The sequence below is a fragment of the Parasteatoda tepidariorum genome, chromosome 7 (genome assembly GCF_982258835.1).
Source record: "Parasteatoda tepidariorum strain Cologne lab strain chromosome 7, Ptep-v5.0, whole genome shotgun sequence".
In the NCBI taxonomy this organism is placed as follows: domain Eukaryota; kingdom Metazoa; phylum Arthropoda; class Arachnida; order Araneae; family Theridiidae; genus Parasteatoda; species Parasteatoda tepidariorum.
The window spans coordinates 68,765,422-68,787,873 of NC_141761.1; the positions used below are offsets into that span (position 1 = coordinate 68,765,422).

The following is a 22,452-nucleotide window of genomic DNA, read 5'->3' on the forward strand; positions in this document are numbered from 1 at the left end:
TTCCTTAATGATATCAAGTTACTTAAATCTTACATGAAAGAATTAGTTTAAGTTTGCTTTAAAAGTCTTTGTGATATACATAAAAAGATAATGTGAATAATGTAAAATACCCTGGTTTATTTATTTAACAAATAATAATCTTTAATAAAATAACCTTTATTAACTGATAAATGTAAAATATTTATTAAACTTAACATTTTAAATGTTACTCACTCTTTCAGATACAATTAAAAGCTTTCTACTCCCAATGTTTTCTGTTTTTAACTGAATTTAGGTATAAAATTCCACACAAGGCAAAAAACTGAAAAATATGGTTAAAAAAAAATTCTAAATTTATGTAAACAGTAAACTGGGTTTTTTTTTTTCATAAGCATTAATATTTATAAATTTTTAAAAAAATGACTAAAATTACTTTAATATAATATAAAGACAACTCTATTAAAATGTTACAATAAATACAATGCTTCAGGAATTAAAAGGAATAATTTTAAAAATGTATGCTTCTATTTGGATTCAAGATTTTAGCTGATTTAAGATTCAAGATTTAGCTTTGCTAGCGATAAGGGTCTTTCATGTATTCTCCAATTGTATTTTCTTTCTACAACATTCTATTTTATGCTCAATTTCTTATACTTCTTTTAATGAATTTGCAAAATTGTTTTAATTATCTTTGAGACTCGCTATTTGTTAATAAAAATTGTGTCAAATTAAGAATTAAAGTTCGTGCTAATTATCTCGGTTTAGATTTCATTTTGGTTTTTAAGAAATTATACCCAGAAATGTATATTATAGTCAAAGCAAATTATAGTATTGTTAGATTGTGGTAGTTGCGAATTAATTTCCAAAATTATAGCTTAATTCTTTTTAAAAAAAATTATGATTAATACTACAAGAAAAAATTCTAGTTTATTCCATTTAATTTTAGTTTCTATATGCACTTATAAGGACCTTCCTATGTAAAATTTTACTATGTGAAGTTTTTTGCACTCGATTTATGAATTAATAATAGTTGAGTTACATGTTCTACCTGATCGAAGTTGTGATATGAGCAAGCATAACGATTTGAAAAGAGTTGCGCATGCCGTTCATGAGCAAGGAGCACAACCCCCAAACACATAAAAAATAAATTTTTAGTTGTTTGACTAACAAAGGAAATATACATCTCGAAAATTCCTATTAAAGAGCAGGTTTAAAAACCATATACAGGGTACTAATTAGCCGTCTGATCTGAAGGTAAAATATGCCACATTCAAGTTTCAGTTTATTTACTTTTAAACTAGCAAAACCTTTCCAGCTGTTGCGCATTTGTGGTGTAATGTTTAGACTGTCTACCATCTATCAGCTAGTTTCGGTTTCCAAATCCCAGTTGCGACAAATGAATTTTATCTCTAATTTTCTTTTCTAAAAAGGTAAATAACTATTTGATGTGCTTTATTTATTTATAATTTTTTTTTTAAAAAAGAAAGGAATAATGGACATTTAATTTACTTTGTTTTTTAATTAAAATAAATGGGTTATTTTTTTAAAAAAATTTCAAAGTTTAGATTTTAATTTTAAATTACAAAATTTTTCAACTTAATTTTTAGAAAAAAAAAGCTTACAAAATTTTAATTTACAAACTTGTTTAACTAAACATTTTAATTAAATGTTGTAATTTTTCAAAAAAAAAACAACATAATTTTAATTTAATTTGTAGTTTACAATTTTTTTTAAGATATCCGTATAATTTAATTAAAAAATAAAAACAAATTAAATATCTTAATTTTCTTGTTTTTGAAAATTTAAAGTTTTTCAAAGAATAATAATTTACAAATTGAATGAAAAAAATTATTAAATAGTTTTAAATCTTTTTATCTTAATTTTCTTGTTTTAAAAATTTAAAGCTTTTTGAAAAATATTAATTTATAAATTGAATGAAAAAAAACTATTAAATAGTTTTAAATCTTTTTAGGAAAATAGTTTTAAATATTTTTATCAGATGGGATTGGAATCCTTGATCCCTCTGGTAGACGGCGAATTGCCTAACCATTACACCACGATTACACATCGGCTGTTAACTTAAATAGAACATATACCTAAAGGGCAGATCTGGCAGCTAATTTGTAAATACAAAGTTTACAAACATTATCTTTAATTTAGGCTCACTTTGTTTTAATAGGAATTTTCGAGCTGCGTACAATGAGATGAGTGAGCGATAAGCTAATTGAAAGGGATTATGACATAGAGTTTCAAGGGTTTTTCAGCAGTATATTGTGGGGTCAACTAGATTTTTTAACAGTGACTTCTAGAGACCCTTGGAATTACCCTTCCTGACACTAAAACTTTAAATCTATTACTATTATTTTTGTTATGAAATAAAATTTTTGAACAGATAAAAGTTTGAATGAAGCAAAATGTTTTTTGAATAAGATTTTGAAACAAATTGAATTATGAAGTTTCAGGTCATTAAAATTTAAATATTCTTTACAATTAAGAAAAATTTTAAAAAGGACTTTGTTGAAAATAAAGCATTTTTTACCATAGCAAAATTTTTGCAAGCATTTACAAATAAATGGAATTGAATATTTATAAATATATGTCCAATGTGCCTTTGATAAATTAAAATAAATCAAAAAATTGCATTTAAGTAAAATTGAGTATTTGTTGATAATTATTTTGTTTTGTAATTTAAATAATTATATTTGTTGAATTAATTACAAATTAATTATATTTTTTGAAATTAATCTTACCTGTTAATATCATGGAAAGTAGGAGGACAAGAACAAACGTTAAAATCTTAAAACAAACGTTCATTTCTAAGCTTGAAATAAATGCAAAATAATTTTTTTTCCGGTCAGATTATTAACTAACAATCACACTCTTCGTTCACCAATGTCCTGTTTGCTTACTTCGTTTCTCAGTAATCACTTCTAACTCAGGAAGTGTTACTGCAGCTATAAATTCTTCAGTTTTTATTGTTCCAGTTATAATTTATGCTTTTTTTATGAATAGTGTCCTTATATGTATGCATCACACCTGTTAAATACAGTAATTGAAAAGCTCTCTTTTTAGCACAATAAGAACAAGCTGATGTTCGAAGTTATTAGACAGCAATGTAACACAGAATAGAATTAAACAGATGGTATTGTGTTGTCAATCAATAGCACCCTCTAAATCACATGAATCACATTCAACTAATGAGTAGTTTATGTTTATAGAGATGCAAAATATGAATCCGAAATCAAAAACCTTTCCCATGAATTGATGAATTATTTCATCGAATATATTATAGATCGGATCGCAAAGAGAAAAAGCACGTCTTTTCCATAAGGATATTAAAATTTGAAAAACGTTTTTTTTCTTCTAAATTTAAATAAATTTGCGTTATGATGAACTTGAAAGGTTAAAAGCAAAAGTTTATACATACATTTAATAAGACTGGAGTTGTATCTCTTTAACGTAAGTTGCTCTTTTCTAATATTTCAATAACTGATATTTTTAACTATATTACTTTTTAAATGTTTCTTAACACGTTGAATGCCACGCTAATTTTGCATGGCTTGCCCGTCCGGCCACAACGGTAAATAACTACAAACTAAATTTGCAAATATTAGACAGATTTTGCTAGTTTTTGAAAGGTTGAGCATGACATATATGAAAAAAGTGGTGAATTATATAAGCCTAAGAATTGCTTAAAAATAGTAGTGAATAAAAACCTATTAAATTGAATTTATTAAACCAAAAATCACAATTACTAAACTACCACTTGAAAATATTCATTCGCTGTCCGGAGCAAGTTGGCATCTCTGTGTAAATAAATAAAACTACTTTTGTGTGTTCTATATTGCATTAATTTCTTCAAACCATTTTAATAACGATAATAATATAAAAAAAGTTAAAAATTTACTCGAATTATGTGTTTCTACTAATCTTGGCTTTGCTGGTCACCGATGACCCTCGTGTCGCTACGAACAAACTCAGTGCCGGTCACCGGTGATCCAAATAACATTCAACGTGTTAAAAACGGTTTTATAAATGGGTCGCATTCATTTCATCGACAATCACTTCATCGACACACCATTTCATCGACACCACTTCATCGACAGGCCGTTTCATCGACTAGGTCATTTCGTCGACAGGCCGTTTCCTCGACAGGGTTGTTTCGTCGACAGGCCATTTCGTCGACAGGGTCATTTCGTCGACAGGGTCATTTCGTCGACAAGTCATTTCGTCGACAGGGTCATTTCGTCGACAAGTCATTTCGTCGACAGGGTCATTTCGTCGACAAGTCATTTCGTCGACAGGGTCATTTCGTCGACAAGTCGTTTCGTCGACAGGGTCATTTCGTCGACAAGTCATTTCGTCGACAAGTCATTTCGTCGACAGGGTCATTTCGTCGACAAGTCGTTTCATCGACAGGGTCTTTTCATTGACAGGATCATTTCGTAGACAGGGTCATTTCGTCGACAAGTCATTTCATCGACAGGGTCATTTCGTCGATAAGTCATTTAGTCGACAGGATCATTTCATCGACAAGTCGTTTCGTCGACAGGGTCATTTTGTCGACAGGGTCATTTCATCGATATGATCGTTTCATCGACAGGGTCATTTCATCGTCATATCATTTCGTCGACGGGGTCATTTCGTCGACAGGGTCTTTTCGTCGACAGGGTCATTTCGTCGACAGGGTCATTTCATCGACAGGGTCATTTCGTCAACAGGGTCATTTCGTCGACAGAGTCTTTTCATTTACAGGGTCATTTCGTCGACAAGTCATTTCGTTTACAGGGTCATTTCGTCGACAGGGTCATTTCGTCGACAGGTCATTTCGTCGACAGGGTCATTTCGTCGACAAGTGATTTCGTCGACAGGGTCATTTCGTCGACAGAGTCTTTTCATTTACAGGGTCATTTCGTCGACAAGTCATTTCGTCGACAAGTCATTTCGTCGACAGGGTCTTTTCGTTGACAGGGTCATTTCGTCGACAGGGTCATTTCGTCGACAAGTCATTTCGTCGACAAGTCATTTCGTCGACAGGGTCTTTTCGTTGACAGGGTCATTTCGTCGACAGGGTCATTTCGTTGCTAGTGTCATGCGTAATTCTGAAACTATTTTAGAGATTTAATCTAAATATTTCTATTATTAATTAGAAAAATTCACTTATTTAATTTTATACTAAAGTAAAATTCTTTATGGCGGTTTATTGTTCCAATTGCATTAAAAGAAGTTCGCTTTTTAAATTAATTAATAGGTAGTTGAGAAGCGTTTAAACGGTTGATGTATCGAAATCTACTTTTCTATATCTAAATCGTAATAGCTCGACACTTATTTTTAGGATAGGTAAGGATTGTCTTCAGAACATTACCAAGCATGATATCCGGACCGTGGTTACAGTTAATATAGTGTGACGTTAACAATCAAATTGTTTTTAATATCAAATCAAATTAACAAAATATATTTCTAGAATTGAAAGCAATAAAAATATATTACAATGAAAATTTAGACACTATTTCAAGAAGAGGAAAGCTAAATTTATTGCTGTAAAAATTTTCAACATTTTTACATAAATTTTAACAAAAACATAGACATCAGTCGAATTCTCACAGAAATGAAAATAATCATAGACCTAATTATTATATCTGCTTAAGTAGAAAAAAAATTCTAGGCTTTTTATGATGGAAAAGTAATTTCTTAATGTTCACTTTAATTGCAATTTTAAACTTTTTGTTCAGCATCTTTAACATTAGGACAGGAATATGCGTATTCGAACAATCGAATTGAGTCTTAGTTTCGTTACTACTATTAGAGATTTCGAAGAACAATAGGAACACAAGCTTGATGTTTAGGTATTTACCGAGGCGGTTGTAGATTCCCACAATATTTAAAGTGCTACTCACCTTACCAAAATTGTTTAGAAGCACGGGCGTAACGTTGCAAGCCTGTTAGTGTTTGGTCTTCACAAAATATGTTTTTTCTATGAATAGTGAATTTAATAATAGTATTAATTATTCAATTCTAATCTAATACTATCAAATTATACTATTTTTGCATTATACTATTATTATAATTAAATAATAATAGTATAATTTAATAAGAATAATAATAGTAGTAAGTAAATGATGAATTAATTCATTTTTTATTTGCAGGATTTAAATTAGACACATTTTGCTTAAAAGAAAATTAACAAAAAGTCAAGCTTGGAATTTAAATGTAAGAATAAATAACTCCTACTCTACAAAAAAGAAAAAAAAAATTTGCACTTACAATTTGACCAATTTTTTACTAGTATAATTGTTGAAATTTTTAACTGATTTTCTACACAGGATGAAAACACAATTTTCAAACACTTACTGACCACTATTAGCACGACTTATCGCCAATCAAAATTTTGATTATTTTCTGCCTGAACAAGCCAGGAGACTCAAAACTAAAATGTAGAAAAAATGAAAATAAAAAATACATATGTATTTAAAATATCAAGTTTGTTCAATAGACTACAAATGAGAAAAACAATTTATAAAAATTTTCACGCATAGCAAAAACCACAAGGGCAAAATTTCACAAAATATTCTATCAACATTCAAAATTCCACTTTTTTCGTTTTGGTAACGAAAATTCACATTTCTTTATCAGGACACATATCAAACATGAATTTAAAAATTTACACTTTTACACTTTTTAAAGGACTTATTGCTCGCCTTTAAAATATATACTCTCCCTGCAAATTTTATCAATTTAAATAAATTTTTATTCTCTTGCAAATCGAAAAGAAAAACATTTTAATATTTGAGTAAAAGAACAAGTTTGCTAAACTTATTTTAATTAAACATTAATGGGAATAAAATCAGATACATATAGATAACTCTCCTCAATTATAAACTCAAAAGTCAATTTATTTGTTATATCGTAGTAAATTGCGTTTTTTCCCCAAATGTTTTAGATCATAAAAACCAATTAGACAGGTTTCCTCCCCTCCTCTGATTTAGAACCATTTTTTATATCATTTCGATTGCATCGCATACCGAGGATGTGGAGTCATTGTGAGTTTTTTTTTTTTTTTTTTACTTAAACGAAGTTTATTTTATAAGGTAAAAGAACTTATAAATGTTTAGGGAACATATAGGATAAAATACATATTAAACGTCACAACGTTATAAATAATTAATTAAATAAGAAATAAAATAAACTGGAAATGCGAGAACAAGATTTTTGTTTAAAATAATATTTCATTTAAATTTCACAAGAATTGTCAGAAACTTCCCTCTTCAGCAAAATAGCTTACAAAGACATGAGGAAGAGGATTAGAACAAAAAATTTATCAACATTATTTCCCAATATGTTTTCCAAGTTGGATTTTCATTTTATTTTTCCCCTCATGCATTTTCTTCCCAAGATTTTTATAATACTATAAAGTTCAGCCCGTTGCTCAATTCGCTCGCCAACCTTCGTAATAGCCACTCATACAACTTAGTTTGTTTTTTTCCTATATCTATCTTTCTTTTAAAGAGAAAATATATAAATATTGAAATTTCATGTAAGAAAATTTTATTAATATGTCAATAGTAACAAAATTAACGATTACTTGTATGTAAAAAAAAATCAACTGAGCTTGAAAAAAATAAATATCTAAACACAGGGAATATTTAAATTTTTGATAAAACAAGAAGTAATCTTACTAGCTGACTATCTAAAAGGTTTGTGTTTTTCGGATTAAATTCTTCGTAAACATCACCATTGTTATCATTGCAAAAGTTAGTTCCTTTTCCTTCTCTTTTTTTTTGGACAAGATTTTAAACTGTATTAATGCGTTTTACTCATTGCGGGGGAACGTTATATAAGTATAATCTTCTTTTTTTATCGACAGAAAATTTTTGCAGCTGAAATGGCCTGTTGACGAAAAAACCTTGTCATTGAAATTATCTATCGACCCATGGTTTCATTATCTCACAGATTCATTTTATACCGTCTTTTTTTCCTTCCTAATTTCACCCGTCATTCACTCCCTACACCAAGAATCATTCACAATAGTTGTTGCAATTGCTTTTGCGATGATAATCTACAATAATGTACATTAAAAATTAATCTTAGAAACAAATGTGTTAAATATGATTAGAAAAAAATTGTGTAATATACAACTTAAATGTGTAAAATACAATTAATGTTTCGTTTTTGCAGCGTGATATGAATAGAGGAGTAGGCAATTTTCAAATGAAATGCTTTTTTCCGGCAACTTCAACATACTATTAAGATTTTGCATCAGGCTAGGCTTAAAAAATTTCATCAGAAATATACTAAATTACAAAAAAGTGCAAGGGGCATAACGTCTATTGTAAAAGAATCATAAGACTAGTTTCAAAATTACGCATGACTTTGCCTACAAAATAATCTTCTCTTAATATTGTCGACGAAATGACCCTGTAAACGAAATGACTTGTCGACGAAATGACCCTGTAAATGAAAAGACTCTGTCGACGAAATGACCCTGTCGACGAAATCACTTGTCGACGAAATGACCCTGTCGACGAAATGACCTGTCGACGAAATGACCCTGTCGACGAAATCACTTGTCGACGAAATGACCCTGTAAACGAAATGACTTGTCGACGAAATGACCCTGTCGACGAAATGACCCTGTAAATGAAAAGACCCTGCGAATGAAAAGACCCTGTCAACGAAATGACTTGTCGACGAAATGACCCTGTCGACGAAATGACCTTGTCGACGAAACGACCCTGTAAATGAAAAGACCCTGTCGACGAAATGACTTGTCGACGAAATGACCCTGTCGACGAAATGACCCTGTCGACGAAATGACCCTGTCGACGAAATGACTTGTCGACGAAATCACTTTTCGACGAAATGACTTGTCGATGGAATGACCCTGTCGACGAAATGACCCTGTCGACGAAATGACCATGTCGACGAAATGACCCTGTCGACGAAATGACTTGTCGACGAAATGACCCTGTCGACGAAATGACCCTGTCGACGAAATGACTTGTCGACGAAATGACCCTGTCGACGAAATGACTTGTCGACGAAATGACCCTGTCGACGAAATGACCCTGTCGACGAAGTGACCCTGTCGACGAAATGACCCTGTCGACGAAATGACTTGTCGACGAAGTGACCCTGTCGACGAAATGGCTTGTCGATGAAACAACCCTGTCGAGGAAACGGCCTGTCGACGAAATGACCTAGTCGATGAAATGGCCTGTCGATGAAGTGGTGTCGATGAAATGGCCTGTCGATGAAGTGATTGTCGATGAAATGAACCAGACCCTTATAAATAGTTTATTATTGTTATTCATAAATAGTGTTGGGAATAGATAGAGTTCTCCTTCTTGTCGTTACTGTTTTGTTTTTTAACAGGTAGCCTTAAAAAATAGATAAAATTTGGCTTTACCACCTATCTACAGTTCTTTTTTTTTCTCTGTAATAGTTTTCGTGATATATTAATCAACTATTTTTGAATGTTATGTATACATTCTTATTCTGCTTTGTCTATCTTATCTTTTAATATCCTTTGTCTAGAAAGATTTGATCCTTGAAACACAGTTGCAGGTAAATAGGGTGTTGAAAATCATAATTTATCGTCTACTAATACATGAAAGAATTTTTTTTTAAAAAGTATTTATTAAAAAATACGAAAAAAATCTACTTTAAATAATTATTTTTTTTTATATTTATGCTTATTGTCCTTCAAATAAATCAACAATTTTGTTGCAGACCATAGAATTTCAGCAAATATAACGATTATAGCTGCTTTTTTGTAGTTTTTATTATTATTATTATTATTATTATTGTAAAACAGTTTCACAAATAACAGTTTTATGTAATTTAAAAAAAATAATTTATTTGCAGATTTTTAAAAAATAGATTTGAATAATAGAAAGATTTGAATTTAGGATCCAACATCTTTTTATTTCAATTAACAATGCCAGTAGAAATAGCAAAATTCTCTAGTTTCAATTTAAGGGCCGTCTACTGATTATGGTTCAAGCATATAGCCTTACCCTTGGCCAAAGAATACCTAAGGTTCTTTGTTCGCCAAGGCCTTACCCATAGTTATCATCGTTTAAACCTTTTTCGAACTTCAGTCTTTCTATGAAAAGAAAATTCGATTAACTATTTTACAATGTAAAACTTTAACGATGGCGAATTTATAAATCATATGTTTATTTAGATTGGGAGGGGGGACTTTCTCCCTTTCTGTATATGTATATATGTATATATATATACAAAAAAAAAAGAAAAACGAGGAAAATTAATAAGTTTTATTTACTGTATATACAACTCATAAAATAAGTTCAAACTGTAGAGAAAACTTGAAAAAAAATCACAGAATAATGAAAAAAGAGAAAAAGAAAATAATTTAAAAAATAATAATAATAATAAAAGTCCTGAAAAAAAAGATATTATCTTCTTCATCAGCTCACACAATTATATCCGCAAAAAGGAGTGCTTTCTTATATATATCAACATAGCCAAAGCAAAATATATCAATACAATAGTGTGAGGAGCACTGAAAAGAAATTTTTAAAACAGAATAAAATCGAATACATTAAGTAATAAATATCACGTAAAAAGCAGGAAATAAAATGTAAAGAAAAAAAAACAGAACAAAACGTAAAACGAAATCTATAAAGCGAATTCAAATGAACTTACATGATTGGGAAAATTTTCAAGAATGATTTAAAATATTTTTGTAATAAGATTGCCAGATTACAAAAGATGAAAACAGAAGCGCAAGAGGAAAAAGCGTTTTGTTTTATAGTGCGTTCTTACTGCAGTACTGAAACATGCTTGATTTGTTAGTTAAAAAAGAATGGGTCCGAAAATGGATGTGCACAAGGTAATATTATACTGGATAAAAGGAAGTTTATAATTAATGAGATAGATATTTAATTATATAATTTTACTGATTTTAGATAATGAACTTTTATTTAAGTAAAAAAAAGAGGAAGCAGAGAGAAAGAAGCATGAATTGCCTGTTTTGCACATATTTTTAGCCATGGATTTGCACATGATAAAAATTATATAAATTAACAAAGCAGTTTTTTAATTTATTTACAATAACATGCAATTAACTCATGATTTTGTATAGAATTTAATTACTTTAGTTGGGTATCCATTGTTTTTTTTTTTTTTTTTTTTTTATCAAATTTTGAAAGAGTTTGTTTTTTGGATAAATAAACATTACTACATATTCTTTAAATTCTACTCATTTGAACAAAATGATATTTAAATAGCTGTATTTAGAAACATTAGAATTCCAGGCAATTAGTTTATAGATATTAAAATTAAAATCATTTCTTTTATAGTATAAATCAACAAATCAGATATTTTCTTCTTTTCTTGTTTCAAAAATTTTTTTCCGTGCTCCTCACACTATTGTATTGATATATTTTGCTTTGGCTATATTGATATATATAAGAAAGCACTCCTTTTTGCGGATATAATCGTGTGAGCTGATGAAGAGGTTAGATCTTTTTTTTCCCCCAGATTTTTATTTTTTTTTTCTTTCCTTTTTCGTTATTCTGAACTCGAGCCACCAATTTCTTTTGCGGGATTCGAACTGTTTTAAAACTAAAATAAATTTAATAAAAGCTATTGTTTACCAGCAATTTATTTAGTTCTCATTAGACAGTATTTTTTTTTATTACAATTATTATTATTCTGTTCGCTGAGACATTTTAAAACACCAAATTTTCTCATCGGACAGCAATAGGTGCGTATATTTTCTCTGCCAAACCCTATGGTGATGATTCGCCAGAAGATGTTGTTTTTTAGCATGACCGTCAATCAATTTGTAACATCCCCTTCAGTTTCTTATTACTTGCACTTCAAGAAGAAAAAGATCATTGATATCCAGACATGTGACCTAAGACCTTAGCACTCGCTGATAGTTTTATATTTCATAGCCTAGTTTTATATTTCATAACCGTAGTTGAACAGTCGACCCAATTTTGAGTTTTCGACTACCAATGTTCAACTGCTAATGTTAACATGAAGTTATTTAAATACAACGCCGCATCGCACTTCGAATTTGTTAAAATATAGCCATTTTTCTTCTTCGTATTTTACTTAACTTAGATTATTATTTGTTTGTGTATTTTATTTTAACCGTGATATATTTTTATTTTGTTTACCTGGCAACTTCCATGCATAATTAGTTTTTTTATGTTCTTTATGGAATCGTGCTTGTCTTTGCGTGAAGAAGAAAATATTCAGTGAAAAAATTGAAATCTTGTGATTAAATCTGTGAGAATTCAAGATGTGATCAAAAGAAAATTTTAAAACTGTAGACAGAGTAGAATAACAAAAAAACCACACAAAAAAAGAATTTAGTTTGTTGATTATCAAACTACACGCTAACAGATGTTTCATCTGAATTCCATTTTTCTAAAGCTGAATTAATATAGAACATGTGGTGAAAATTCACGTTAAAAAAGAGAGTAAATAAATAAAAATAAATAATAATAAAATACAAAAATAAATAATACTCAAACGGAAAATTTAATAATTCAAATAGAGATTGAAATGTATGAAACAGAAAAAAAATATAAAATTATTTTTGTGTTAAAATATTTTTGGTTTTTTGATTTTCCTTTTCCTTTGCTTTAACACACATACACACACATATTCACATGTACGTATGCGTCTTAAACTATTAAAAATGAAAAGAAAAAAATTCTCAGACAAATACAAAACATAAACTTCAGCAAAATTACAAAGCAATAGATATAAATTATAAAATTTATCGAGAAATTATTATCCTTATTTACAGAAAATCCCGGATGGTGAATGTAAGATTGAAAAAAATACTTCAAAACAAACATTTTCTTTTCTAAAAAGCGTTTGATTTTTCTTTTATCATTTTTTATAATTAATTATTATTTTTCATTTTTATAACTTTTTATTATATTATTGTAAGTTTTAATCATTTTTTTAAATTCTGTATTAAGACTTTATAAATAGCCTACGTTTGAGAAATTATAATTTTCTCAGAATTTTTATAATTATATTTCTTCATATATTTACACCTCAATATACTTAGCAGTTCTAGCGCCGATTATTAAAACTAAGTTACATTAATTAATTATATTAATTCCACACACATAAATAAAAATTTATATTCTTCTTGGTGGTTATATTCTAATTTGAAACAAATTAATTGTAAGACATAAGTTAATCCCCATTATCTTGTATACACCTATTAATTATTTACATTTTTAGTTAATGCAGATAAATAGTTAGAATGTTTATTCTGGATATTTCACAATGAAACTAAGTATGGGCTTAAAAATAAAAGACCGTGAACCCAAAATCACTTTACAAAACTAATGCTTACCAATTCGGGTTTTTTATCTGGGTTGTTAAGAGAATTGATGTTTGGTGGGCTTGGCATACTCGAAATAGAATGGAAACATAAACAAATGTCACGTTTCAACAACTAATCAGGATCGAGATACCCACTCTACGTCACTTACAGGCATCCCATTACCCCGATAGTTACAAAATATCGAAATAAAGCTTTTTTAGTTTTTCTATTTGTCTTAGACAATACACATGGTCTAAATTTACGACTTTTATTTTGGTTAAAACATGTTGTTCAACACTGCTGTCAATTTTGGGCTAAATTCCCCAATTTACTCATACAATTACTAGTATCAAAATGAAATTTTTTTAGTTTCTCATTTTGAATGTTAAGAAACACATGAATACCTTGATAAAACGTTTTATTTAACCAAGATAGAAGTTCCAAATTTTGACAATGTGTTTCTTTCCAAGAAAAAAAAACTAAAAGAGTTTATTATCCGGGTAATTAAGGTTTATTATTAAATTTTTTTCTTGTATATTTCGTCTGTGAGCTTTTTATTCTGTACCTGCGTATGCGTGTTTAAGAAAATGTACATAGCATTGGATTCCGCATTTCAAACTTCACTTATAATAACTGTTTTTTTTTTCTTAATAAACAAAATAAATTTGTAACGTGATGCATACCATTTATATAAATGACTTAGTACATTTTTCAAATTAGTCTTTTTTGAAAAGATATTAAAAGTTAACAGTTTTTTTTTACAAGGTTGTCACAGATCTTATAAATTAAGTAACAAGTATTAAATTATTGCGTGGATTTAAATTTTTTTAAAAATACCGTTTTAACGTTTTATGTGCCGAATACGAAGAGTTAATTTGAGTTAAAAATTGAAAAGGAGCATTTTTTATTTGGTTCGTTTTCTTAAACACGGATCTCGAGCTGTGTTCATTTCCCTAAACGCGCAGTTCGAGATGTGTCTAGCATAAAAAGCTCGCCAACGTTAATAATGTGCCTCATTTTTTTTTCTTATGAAATTATTGGTTTGTATTATTTAAAAAGTAGGGAACAGCTCGACTAGTTTATCAATAAAAATTTGAAAGATAGGAACCGACCTCATGACTGAAAAATGTGTGATCAAAAACTAATTCCGTATATTGATGATGAAATATCATTCATAAAACGACCAATGGCCAGGATAGCCTGGTTGGTAGGACATTGGGCCCACGTCCAAGAGGTTGTGATTTCGATTCCCGCTGCTGAAGACTCCCCCGTGTGGTAAATGGTGGCTGGTGCAAGTAAAACCTATCGGGGTCACAAAAACCTACATGTTCCCATAACAAATCATACCTCGGGGGTACTGATCGTTCCCAGGTTCAGGTCAAAATTACGATCTGTGGATGAATGGGTCCACCCTATAACATAGCCACCAAGAGTCATGGTGGCTATGCCTATAAACGAACTGTGACGAGTGTGGAGCAGAAGTCGCACTTTAGGCCATAGATGGCGCCACTGGAAAACAGGAAGAAGCGTACCCCTTTTCTCTTACTAGCATACTACAAAAAGCAACTAAAAATATTAGCAGGCATCTACGATTTCCATCTCTCTCTCCCTGCATTTTTGACGAAAGGTTTTAGCTTTGATTTGTTCGCAATAATAAGTTAGCCTTAATAAAGCACTATAATAGGAAGTTCTGAACTATTCAATTTTTATTTATTTGTTTTACAAATCTTTTACTCTAACTGTTTGTTAAAATTGAAAGCAAATGTTGATTTTATCCATTTTAAATATCGATGATGAAGTTCCAGTATTTTTTTTTTCTTCGAACTGGTGACGCGTTAAAATATAGTTGAAGATCAAAATTCTCAACAAGAATGTGTTTGTTAAAAAGAATGTGTTCAACTTGTAAAAAGAATTTTGCCTTTTAAAACACTGTTTGATGGTAATTTTTCATCTCTTAGTGCGAAGATACTTTTCTCATGGCTTTCAACGCTTAAATACCGAAAACTGTTATCAGATTCTTCGCACTTCAATCATTTATGAGTAATTCTTGGAAGTATTTCAAAATATTCCCAACTTAAAAGGTTTTCTAAAAATAAGTTACTTGGTTTTCTTATAAATAAAAAAAAAATTTCAATATACTAAATATTTAGTACAAGATAACTAAACTTAAATCAGTGTTAATCGGTAACTTATAATTTAAATTTGACTCATAGATAATGATTTAAAAACAAGCTTTTTTTCATATTACCTTTATTTATTTCAGAAAAAAATAACGCGGCTAAAGGAAAAAACTTTTAAATTTTCTTCTTCGTCGATCCAAAGTAGTACGTTAACAACTCGAATTCTTTTTGTGGACTCGACAAAAGTCTGTTAGTCTGTAGTCTACTAAAAGAATGCTTAGTTGACTAGAGTTAATCTTCTCTTTGTGAAAATTAAAATGAATTCTTAAATTTCTAACATAACTTTATATCTTTTTAAAAATCATCTATTAAATTTTATTTACATTTGAAGCACATGAAATGAGTTTTAAATTGTTGCTATACGACTCAAATATTTCAATTTTAGTTGAAAATCACTCCAATCTCATGGAAATTCTATTTTAAAACAGTTTTGATTACTTTTTGGTTGATTATGATTTGTTTTTATTAACGCTAGTAAAATCAAATTAACTACTCGATAAAATGTCCTTTAGTGAAGAGAAGAAACAATTTATTTTCGAAGTCTTTCAATAAAATGTGAGATAGATGCGCATTTTTTTAGCTTAAATTGAAAGGTTTACTATTATGAAGCTATTCTTACATCTGAAGGAATCGAGAAGTCATTAACATCAAGAAAATATTGTCCCTATTTCCTGATTTAGATGGAAATTATGTTTCCAGAGCTTCAAATTGAATTTTATTGCGAAACAATTAATGACAACCTTGAATAAATGAAAAGTGTTTCATTTCACAGTGTGGTGACAAAGTTATTTGCAATTGCTTGTAGTTCTTACTTCCTCCTTGCCCAATTCCTCTATAATTTTAAGAATTTTGTTACACTTAAGGATATGACATAACAGTGATTTCCTATCGCAATGACAATACCTTGAAAAACAATTTCTTCATAAATCATTTAATGAGGAACTTTTCAACGAAAAATAATACTTATTCCTTAAAATGTTATCAAGATATACAGTGCTTCTCCAAAATAGAACCTCGGATAAATTTCAAAAAAAATATAAACGCATTGGGATTAAAACAATTACTTATACAAAGAAAAATTCCCAAGTTTACATTTTGACGAATTTTGCTTGTGCCTGTACTGTAATGAGTAAAACTTGTTCACATATTGTTTCAAACATCTTTTAATCATTTCAACCTTTTAGATGCAATAATTGTTTTACGTTGCTTTTGTTGATTATTATAACGAGATTTTTGAAACTTCTCTACTTCTGTTTGTAGTGAAATTTTATTTTACGGATTTGAATTTGTTTACATAATGTCATGAAATTAAATGTTCTTTGAGCGACTAAAAGTAGTTAACTATTGAAAAATTCCATTCTTTATAATTGATGTCATTATTGTTCATGGTTTCTCTAATGAATTATCATTGAAAAATATACTATGATTTTGTTTCATTACTGTGATTTTTTTTTTTTTTAAAAAATACTCCATTTTTCCTTTTTATAAGCGGTTATGTGATTTTTTGTTTTATTTTTGATATATTTTCAATTGTCAGTTAAACTCAAATGAATTATTTTAAAAAATATAGTTTTACAAAGAGTTTTAAAAGAAATGTTGTAATCGAGAATCGATAACAATAATAATAATGGTAATCAGTGCTAGAAAGAGGGTTATCAGTATTATGTTTTCGCAATTATGACAAAGTTAGGCCTATTAACCTTTTTATTATTATTTAACGCTCAACTACACGAGCTTTATATTTTAACGCAAGTACTCACATGGCGTATTTAATACCCCACCGAAAAATCAGAAAAATAAATAGATACAGCTCAACAGTTTTCCAGCAGTAAACAACATATCAATGCCACTGAAACAATAAGACTGACGGAATATGTCATGGTCAAGTGACTTTTCATACAGCCATGTCGTACCTGGAAAAATGGTTATTAGGCCGTACATCAACAGTTTAGTATCCCACACATCGTCTTCGGTGGCAACTGAAAAGAATGTTCCTCAGCTTGTTTTTTTTGGTTTTTCTCAAAAGTGCAGATTTGTAATATGCTTCGAATTTTCTACATAGTAATAGATAAATCCCTGACCTCTATTTTAGCTTATAATTCAAAAGTTTAGTTCACGTAACAAAAAAAAAAAAAGAAGAAAAACAGAGCCCAAATGAAAAATAATTTCATGGAACACTATGATAAGTACGATGCCGCACCCGCATTGGAAAGTTTCGACTGTACTATTCGGGAAATATTAACGCTCAATTTATCCTAACTTTTCTTAATGAATTTTTTGATTTCACAGAATAAAACGAACAGGATCTTAAAAAGAGAGATTAATCAGAAATGTAGCGGCCATAAATTATTTTTCTGAAACATTTTCACGCTTTCCTTAAGTATCACCATAATCTTCTTTCTTCAAAGCGATTAATTTAAAAATAATGAAAAAAAATTTTTTTCTCTTTACTTTAGACATTTTAAACTGTTGAGAAAAGAAGCCATGATAAATCACCTACGTCTCCCCTCCCTCCTTTCTTTGGCAGAGTCGACAAGCGCAAGATGGAGCATTTAAAAAAGATTCTACCCATTTTTTTATGCTTCGTTCAAATGTATCATGGACATAATAATTATAGCCTATTCTCATTAAGTTAGTTTTTTTTTTTTTTTTTTTTTTTTTTTTTACATCAGAAGCATAATATGTAAACACTAAAATAGTCTTTCCAATTATGAATTATAGTTTTTTTTTAAAATTCTTTTTTCAGTCGAGGCATAATTATCATCTTGTTGAATTATTCTTGTTGAATTGAAATTTGATTTCTCAACTTAAAAGAGTTGTAGCAAAATTTCCTAAAAAAAATCATGCAAGCAAAGAGAAATCACTGTTTAAAAGTACGAGTTTAAAACAATTAGCTTTTTAAAATTTTGATTTCATGAGCATTTTTCCATCAATTTGCTTCAAAATTTTGTCTTTTAAAAAATACATATTTTAACGTGATTCAATGTTTGTTTTACAATTCAAAAAAAAAAATTTGGCCCATAAGAATTTCTTTTTTTTTTCTTCTTTTTTTTGTATAAAATTGTTGTTAGGAAATCAGTTTTATAATTTTAACTGTATGTTTCGAACTTTTATTTAAGAACAGTATTTATTTATTTTATTTTGAGTACATGTTTGCTTGGCTGTTTTGTGTAAGTAAGAAGAGTCTAACTTTGATTAGATTCATATTGATTTTAGATCTCCACATCTTTCCTTAAAAAGAAATTTTCTTGCAAACGGTTATGAATTTATTTATAAGTTTATCGATCTTCTTATTTTCAACGAATTGGTCACGCATTCTTCGGTAGAGTATTACTAAATATGTTGATCAGTACGCTTTTTGTAATATTTTTGTATGATATAAGTTCAATTCTGTAGAAAAACTGCAATTTATATTTAGCTGGGTTTTATTTAATAAAAATATTAATTTTGAAGTATTTTTGAAGTTATTCTACAGTAAACAGTAGACTTTTTGAAGCGCAATCTTAACTCTAAAAATGTTAAGAAATACTTTTGCTGCTAATGTGAAGCAATTTCTCAATAATTCATTTCAAAAAATTGTTAAACTATTGTCGACTAAATTACTGTAGTTTACGTGAAGTCACTTTGAAATCATAAATATAAAAAAGATGAACACTGGAATAAATTTAAAGGAATATATTATCTGATGTATTTGCAGAAAAAACTGCAGTTATTTTATATTGTTGTAAAAGTGAGAGAGAGAGAGAGACTCTTTCAGCAATCAAACAGATTTTGATGTCTTCAACCTTGTTTTCCTCTTTAATAAATTCTCAACTTTTTATAATGTTTTTGTTTGTTCTGTTTTTTCTTGATTGTATATTAGTTTCTGATTATTACTTTCTTAAATTTTTATACGAATTCTTAACATACACGTGACATGCACAAACATTTTTAAGTTAGAAGAACTGCAGAATTACTAAAGTTTGTTGACTGCAGTAATTTTGTATTAGTACCAATCTCAAATATTCTGTGACGGAATCGACCGAATATCCACAGTCTCAAAACTGCAAGTTTCTTTCTTTTTTTTCTTCTTTTTTTTGTATATATATAAATTTTCTGCATTTTATTTTTAGCTGGGAAAGCCAAAATTAAAAATATATATCTTAAAAACTCACATACACAAATAAAAAACTCACACACATATCTTAAAAACTCACATACACTCTTAAAAAAAACTCTTATGTCATAAAAACTCTTATGAGAGAGTTGGGTAATGTCATCAAAAAATTTCATTAGTATGCATTTTTAAGGAAATGTAAATTGTATTTAATTTATATAAGCAGTTCATATAAATAAACAGTTAATATAAGAATATTAAAAAAAAGCAGTTCTCATAAAGAGGGAGACATATATGATTTTGTTTTTCTTTTCAGATTGTGTTGGGTATCCATAACACACACTTCAAATAATTGGATTTTTGGATAAACTTAAGGGTTTGCTTTAAAATTAAAAAAAAATTGCTGCCGACCGGCCTGTGTAAGGGGCAGGGAACTGTCCTTGCATCAGAAAGGTCCTGGGTTCAAATCCCGGACAAGACATGGATGTTTCTTCCTCCCTCTGAGTGTTCTATGCCCTTTCTCCTTTGTGTGCGAACGTGACCAGTCGTATAAACGGGTTGTGGCTGTGTGAATGGCGTGGCAGAAGTCTAATTCCTGGCCATAGATGACGCCGCTGAAAAACAGGAACAATCGCACCCCCACTGCCCAAACAGGCATACAACAAAAAAAAATTGCTTTTGACGTATATTTTTATGTCACATATTTTTAATGAACATAATTATAGTTGTTTTAAATTCAAGAAGATTCTCTACAGTTACATTGAAATCCTCTATAACAGTGGTTACCATCTAACAGCCCGCGAAGCCTTTTTTTTTGTGGCTCACGAGCTAAATATATATTAGTTGTCATTTTTTTTTCGTTTTTGTGGACAATTTTCTCAAAAAATCTATACGGGTTTAAAATACTTTTCTTTTGTTAAAAAAAGTAATTTCTTCGCTTCTGTGAAATTTAACACTCCAACGGTGCAAAAAAATTTATTTCTCAGGTTTTGCATCCAGGAAAATATTTATTCAAGAAAATATTTATTATTATTTGTAATTCAATACTTTTGCTTCTAACAACTTCAGAAAAATCTGACAGTAATATTTAATGTTCCTTCAAGCATAAAATAGTCCTATGTAAAATGTTGACGAAGTTGCTGTCCGCCGTTTGACTGGTGTTTTTAATTGTGGCCTCCGGCCTCGTGTAAGTTGGAAACCCCTGCTCTATAAAGTGTGTATAACACCCAACAATAGAAAAAAAAATGCAATTTTTTGTCGAAGTCACACGTGTTAATACATTAATCTGATAATATATTAATCTGATGTCTCTAAAAATTTGACAGATTCGCTACACTGTTATACATTTTTATGTGGCAGTAGTGTGACAACACACCTGGTTGTTGTATTGTTGTAAATTATAAAACAAGATTGATGGAATAGCAAATCCTTGCTTTTTTTTATAGCTACTTAAGATAATTTTTATTCATTATTCAAAATAATAATAGATACATTATAAATTATCATACTTATCACACATTATTATATTAAATTTAATTAAGTAATTATAAATTAAAACGAACAAATGACTTCATGGGACTATTACGAGTGTTGAAAAAATAGTTGAGAAGGCATTTTGGGCACATACATATTGAAATATCTGTGATAATGAGGGTGACACATCACTAATAAGGGTATTTATTTACAAAATTAAATTGATTTTGTAAGGTAATTAATTTATTCACAATTTGTTTCGACATTTTTGACTTTTATTTATTAAATTAGAGTAAAGTAAACTAACCAGTGAAGGTACACTTAAGCTTTGCTTGCCTTTTAAAAAATCATATTAATTTCAAAATTCGTAATTTTAGTTAAATGACAGTGTCAACATATTTGTTACTAATTGCAAATTATGTAAAAAAATTGTAGAGATCTTACATAATATTGTTTTAAAGTTTTGGAGGTTCAAATAACAAGTAGTAAGAAGACCAAGTGAAGGAACAGCTCTTACCAGCGAATGAACACCCAGTAAAGAAACACTTAATTTTGGTTATTTTTTAATGCTCTTTGTGAATTTATAAGCCATACAAATATTTGAAAACAAGCCTATTCTTGAAATTATAACATATAAATACTTGAAAAATGGTAAATTTTTTTTTTTGTAATCATGAATTGAAAATTAAAGTGTCAACGTATTAACACATACTGTTCATTCACTGGGAAATCTATGCCCAGTAAAGGAATATGCCTGTTCCCTCATTGGTCAGAAGTTGTTTTTCGTATTTTTAACAAACTTTTGATGCGGAACATCACTAAAGGTACAAGAGAATTGAAGTTTATCTTTTATTTTCATTAACTTAGAAACAAAACCAGTAAAGGAGCACTTGTTCCTTCTCTGGTTTTTCATCGTTTGGTGATCCAGAGAATAAACACCCCCTTATCTCAATACTTTATTCTATTTTCCTATTGTTTGGCAGTAAGCTATTGTTACCAATCAATATAAAGAAAAGCTTCAAATTCTTATTTTTAATCAATATATATGAAATGTTCCTTCACTGGGTAGTGTTCTTTCGCTGGTTGGTTTACCCTATCTAAATTTTGTACATATTTAATTATAATACATTCATATATTTGTACATATTTATTATACTAAATTTATAATACATATTATAAATTTTGTGCCGAGGAAAATTTAGGTTAAATTAATTTTTTAACCTTTGTTTTTTTGCTATTATTATCATTATTATTATCGTAACCACTATTAGTATTCAAAATATTGGCTGCAGCTGTTGTCCCGATATTCTTTTAAAAGTTCGTTCTCGTGATTAATGTATGACTTGTCACTCAATTCATAATTTAAATTGATTTTAAAATTACTTAATAAAATGAAAGCT

At 29.1% G+C, this 22,452-nt stretch overlaps 1 protein-coding gene across 4 annotated transcripts in view; it reads right to left on the bottom strand.

The window, feature by feature from the left end:
* The window catches only part of LOC107447215 (uncharacterized), a 33,131-nt gene that overhangs the window by 5,213 nt on the left and 5,466 nt on the right, over window positions 1–22,452 (bottom strand). Inside the window, exon 1 of one of the 4 annotated variants that reach the window (XM_016062079.4) lies at window positions 2,730–2,971. The exons of the other annotated variants lie outside the window; for them this stretch is intronic. Within the exon in view, the coding sequence (XP_015917565.3) occupies window positions 2,730–2,793 (64 nt within the window). The 5' untranslated portion in view covers window positions 2,794–2,971. Of the gene's footprint in view, window positions 1–2,729; window positions 2,972–22,452 lie in introns of those variants that run through there. 4 annotated transcript variants of the gene reach the window in all.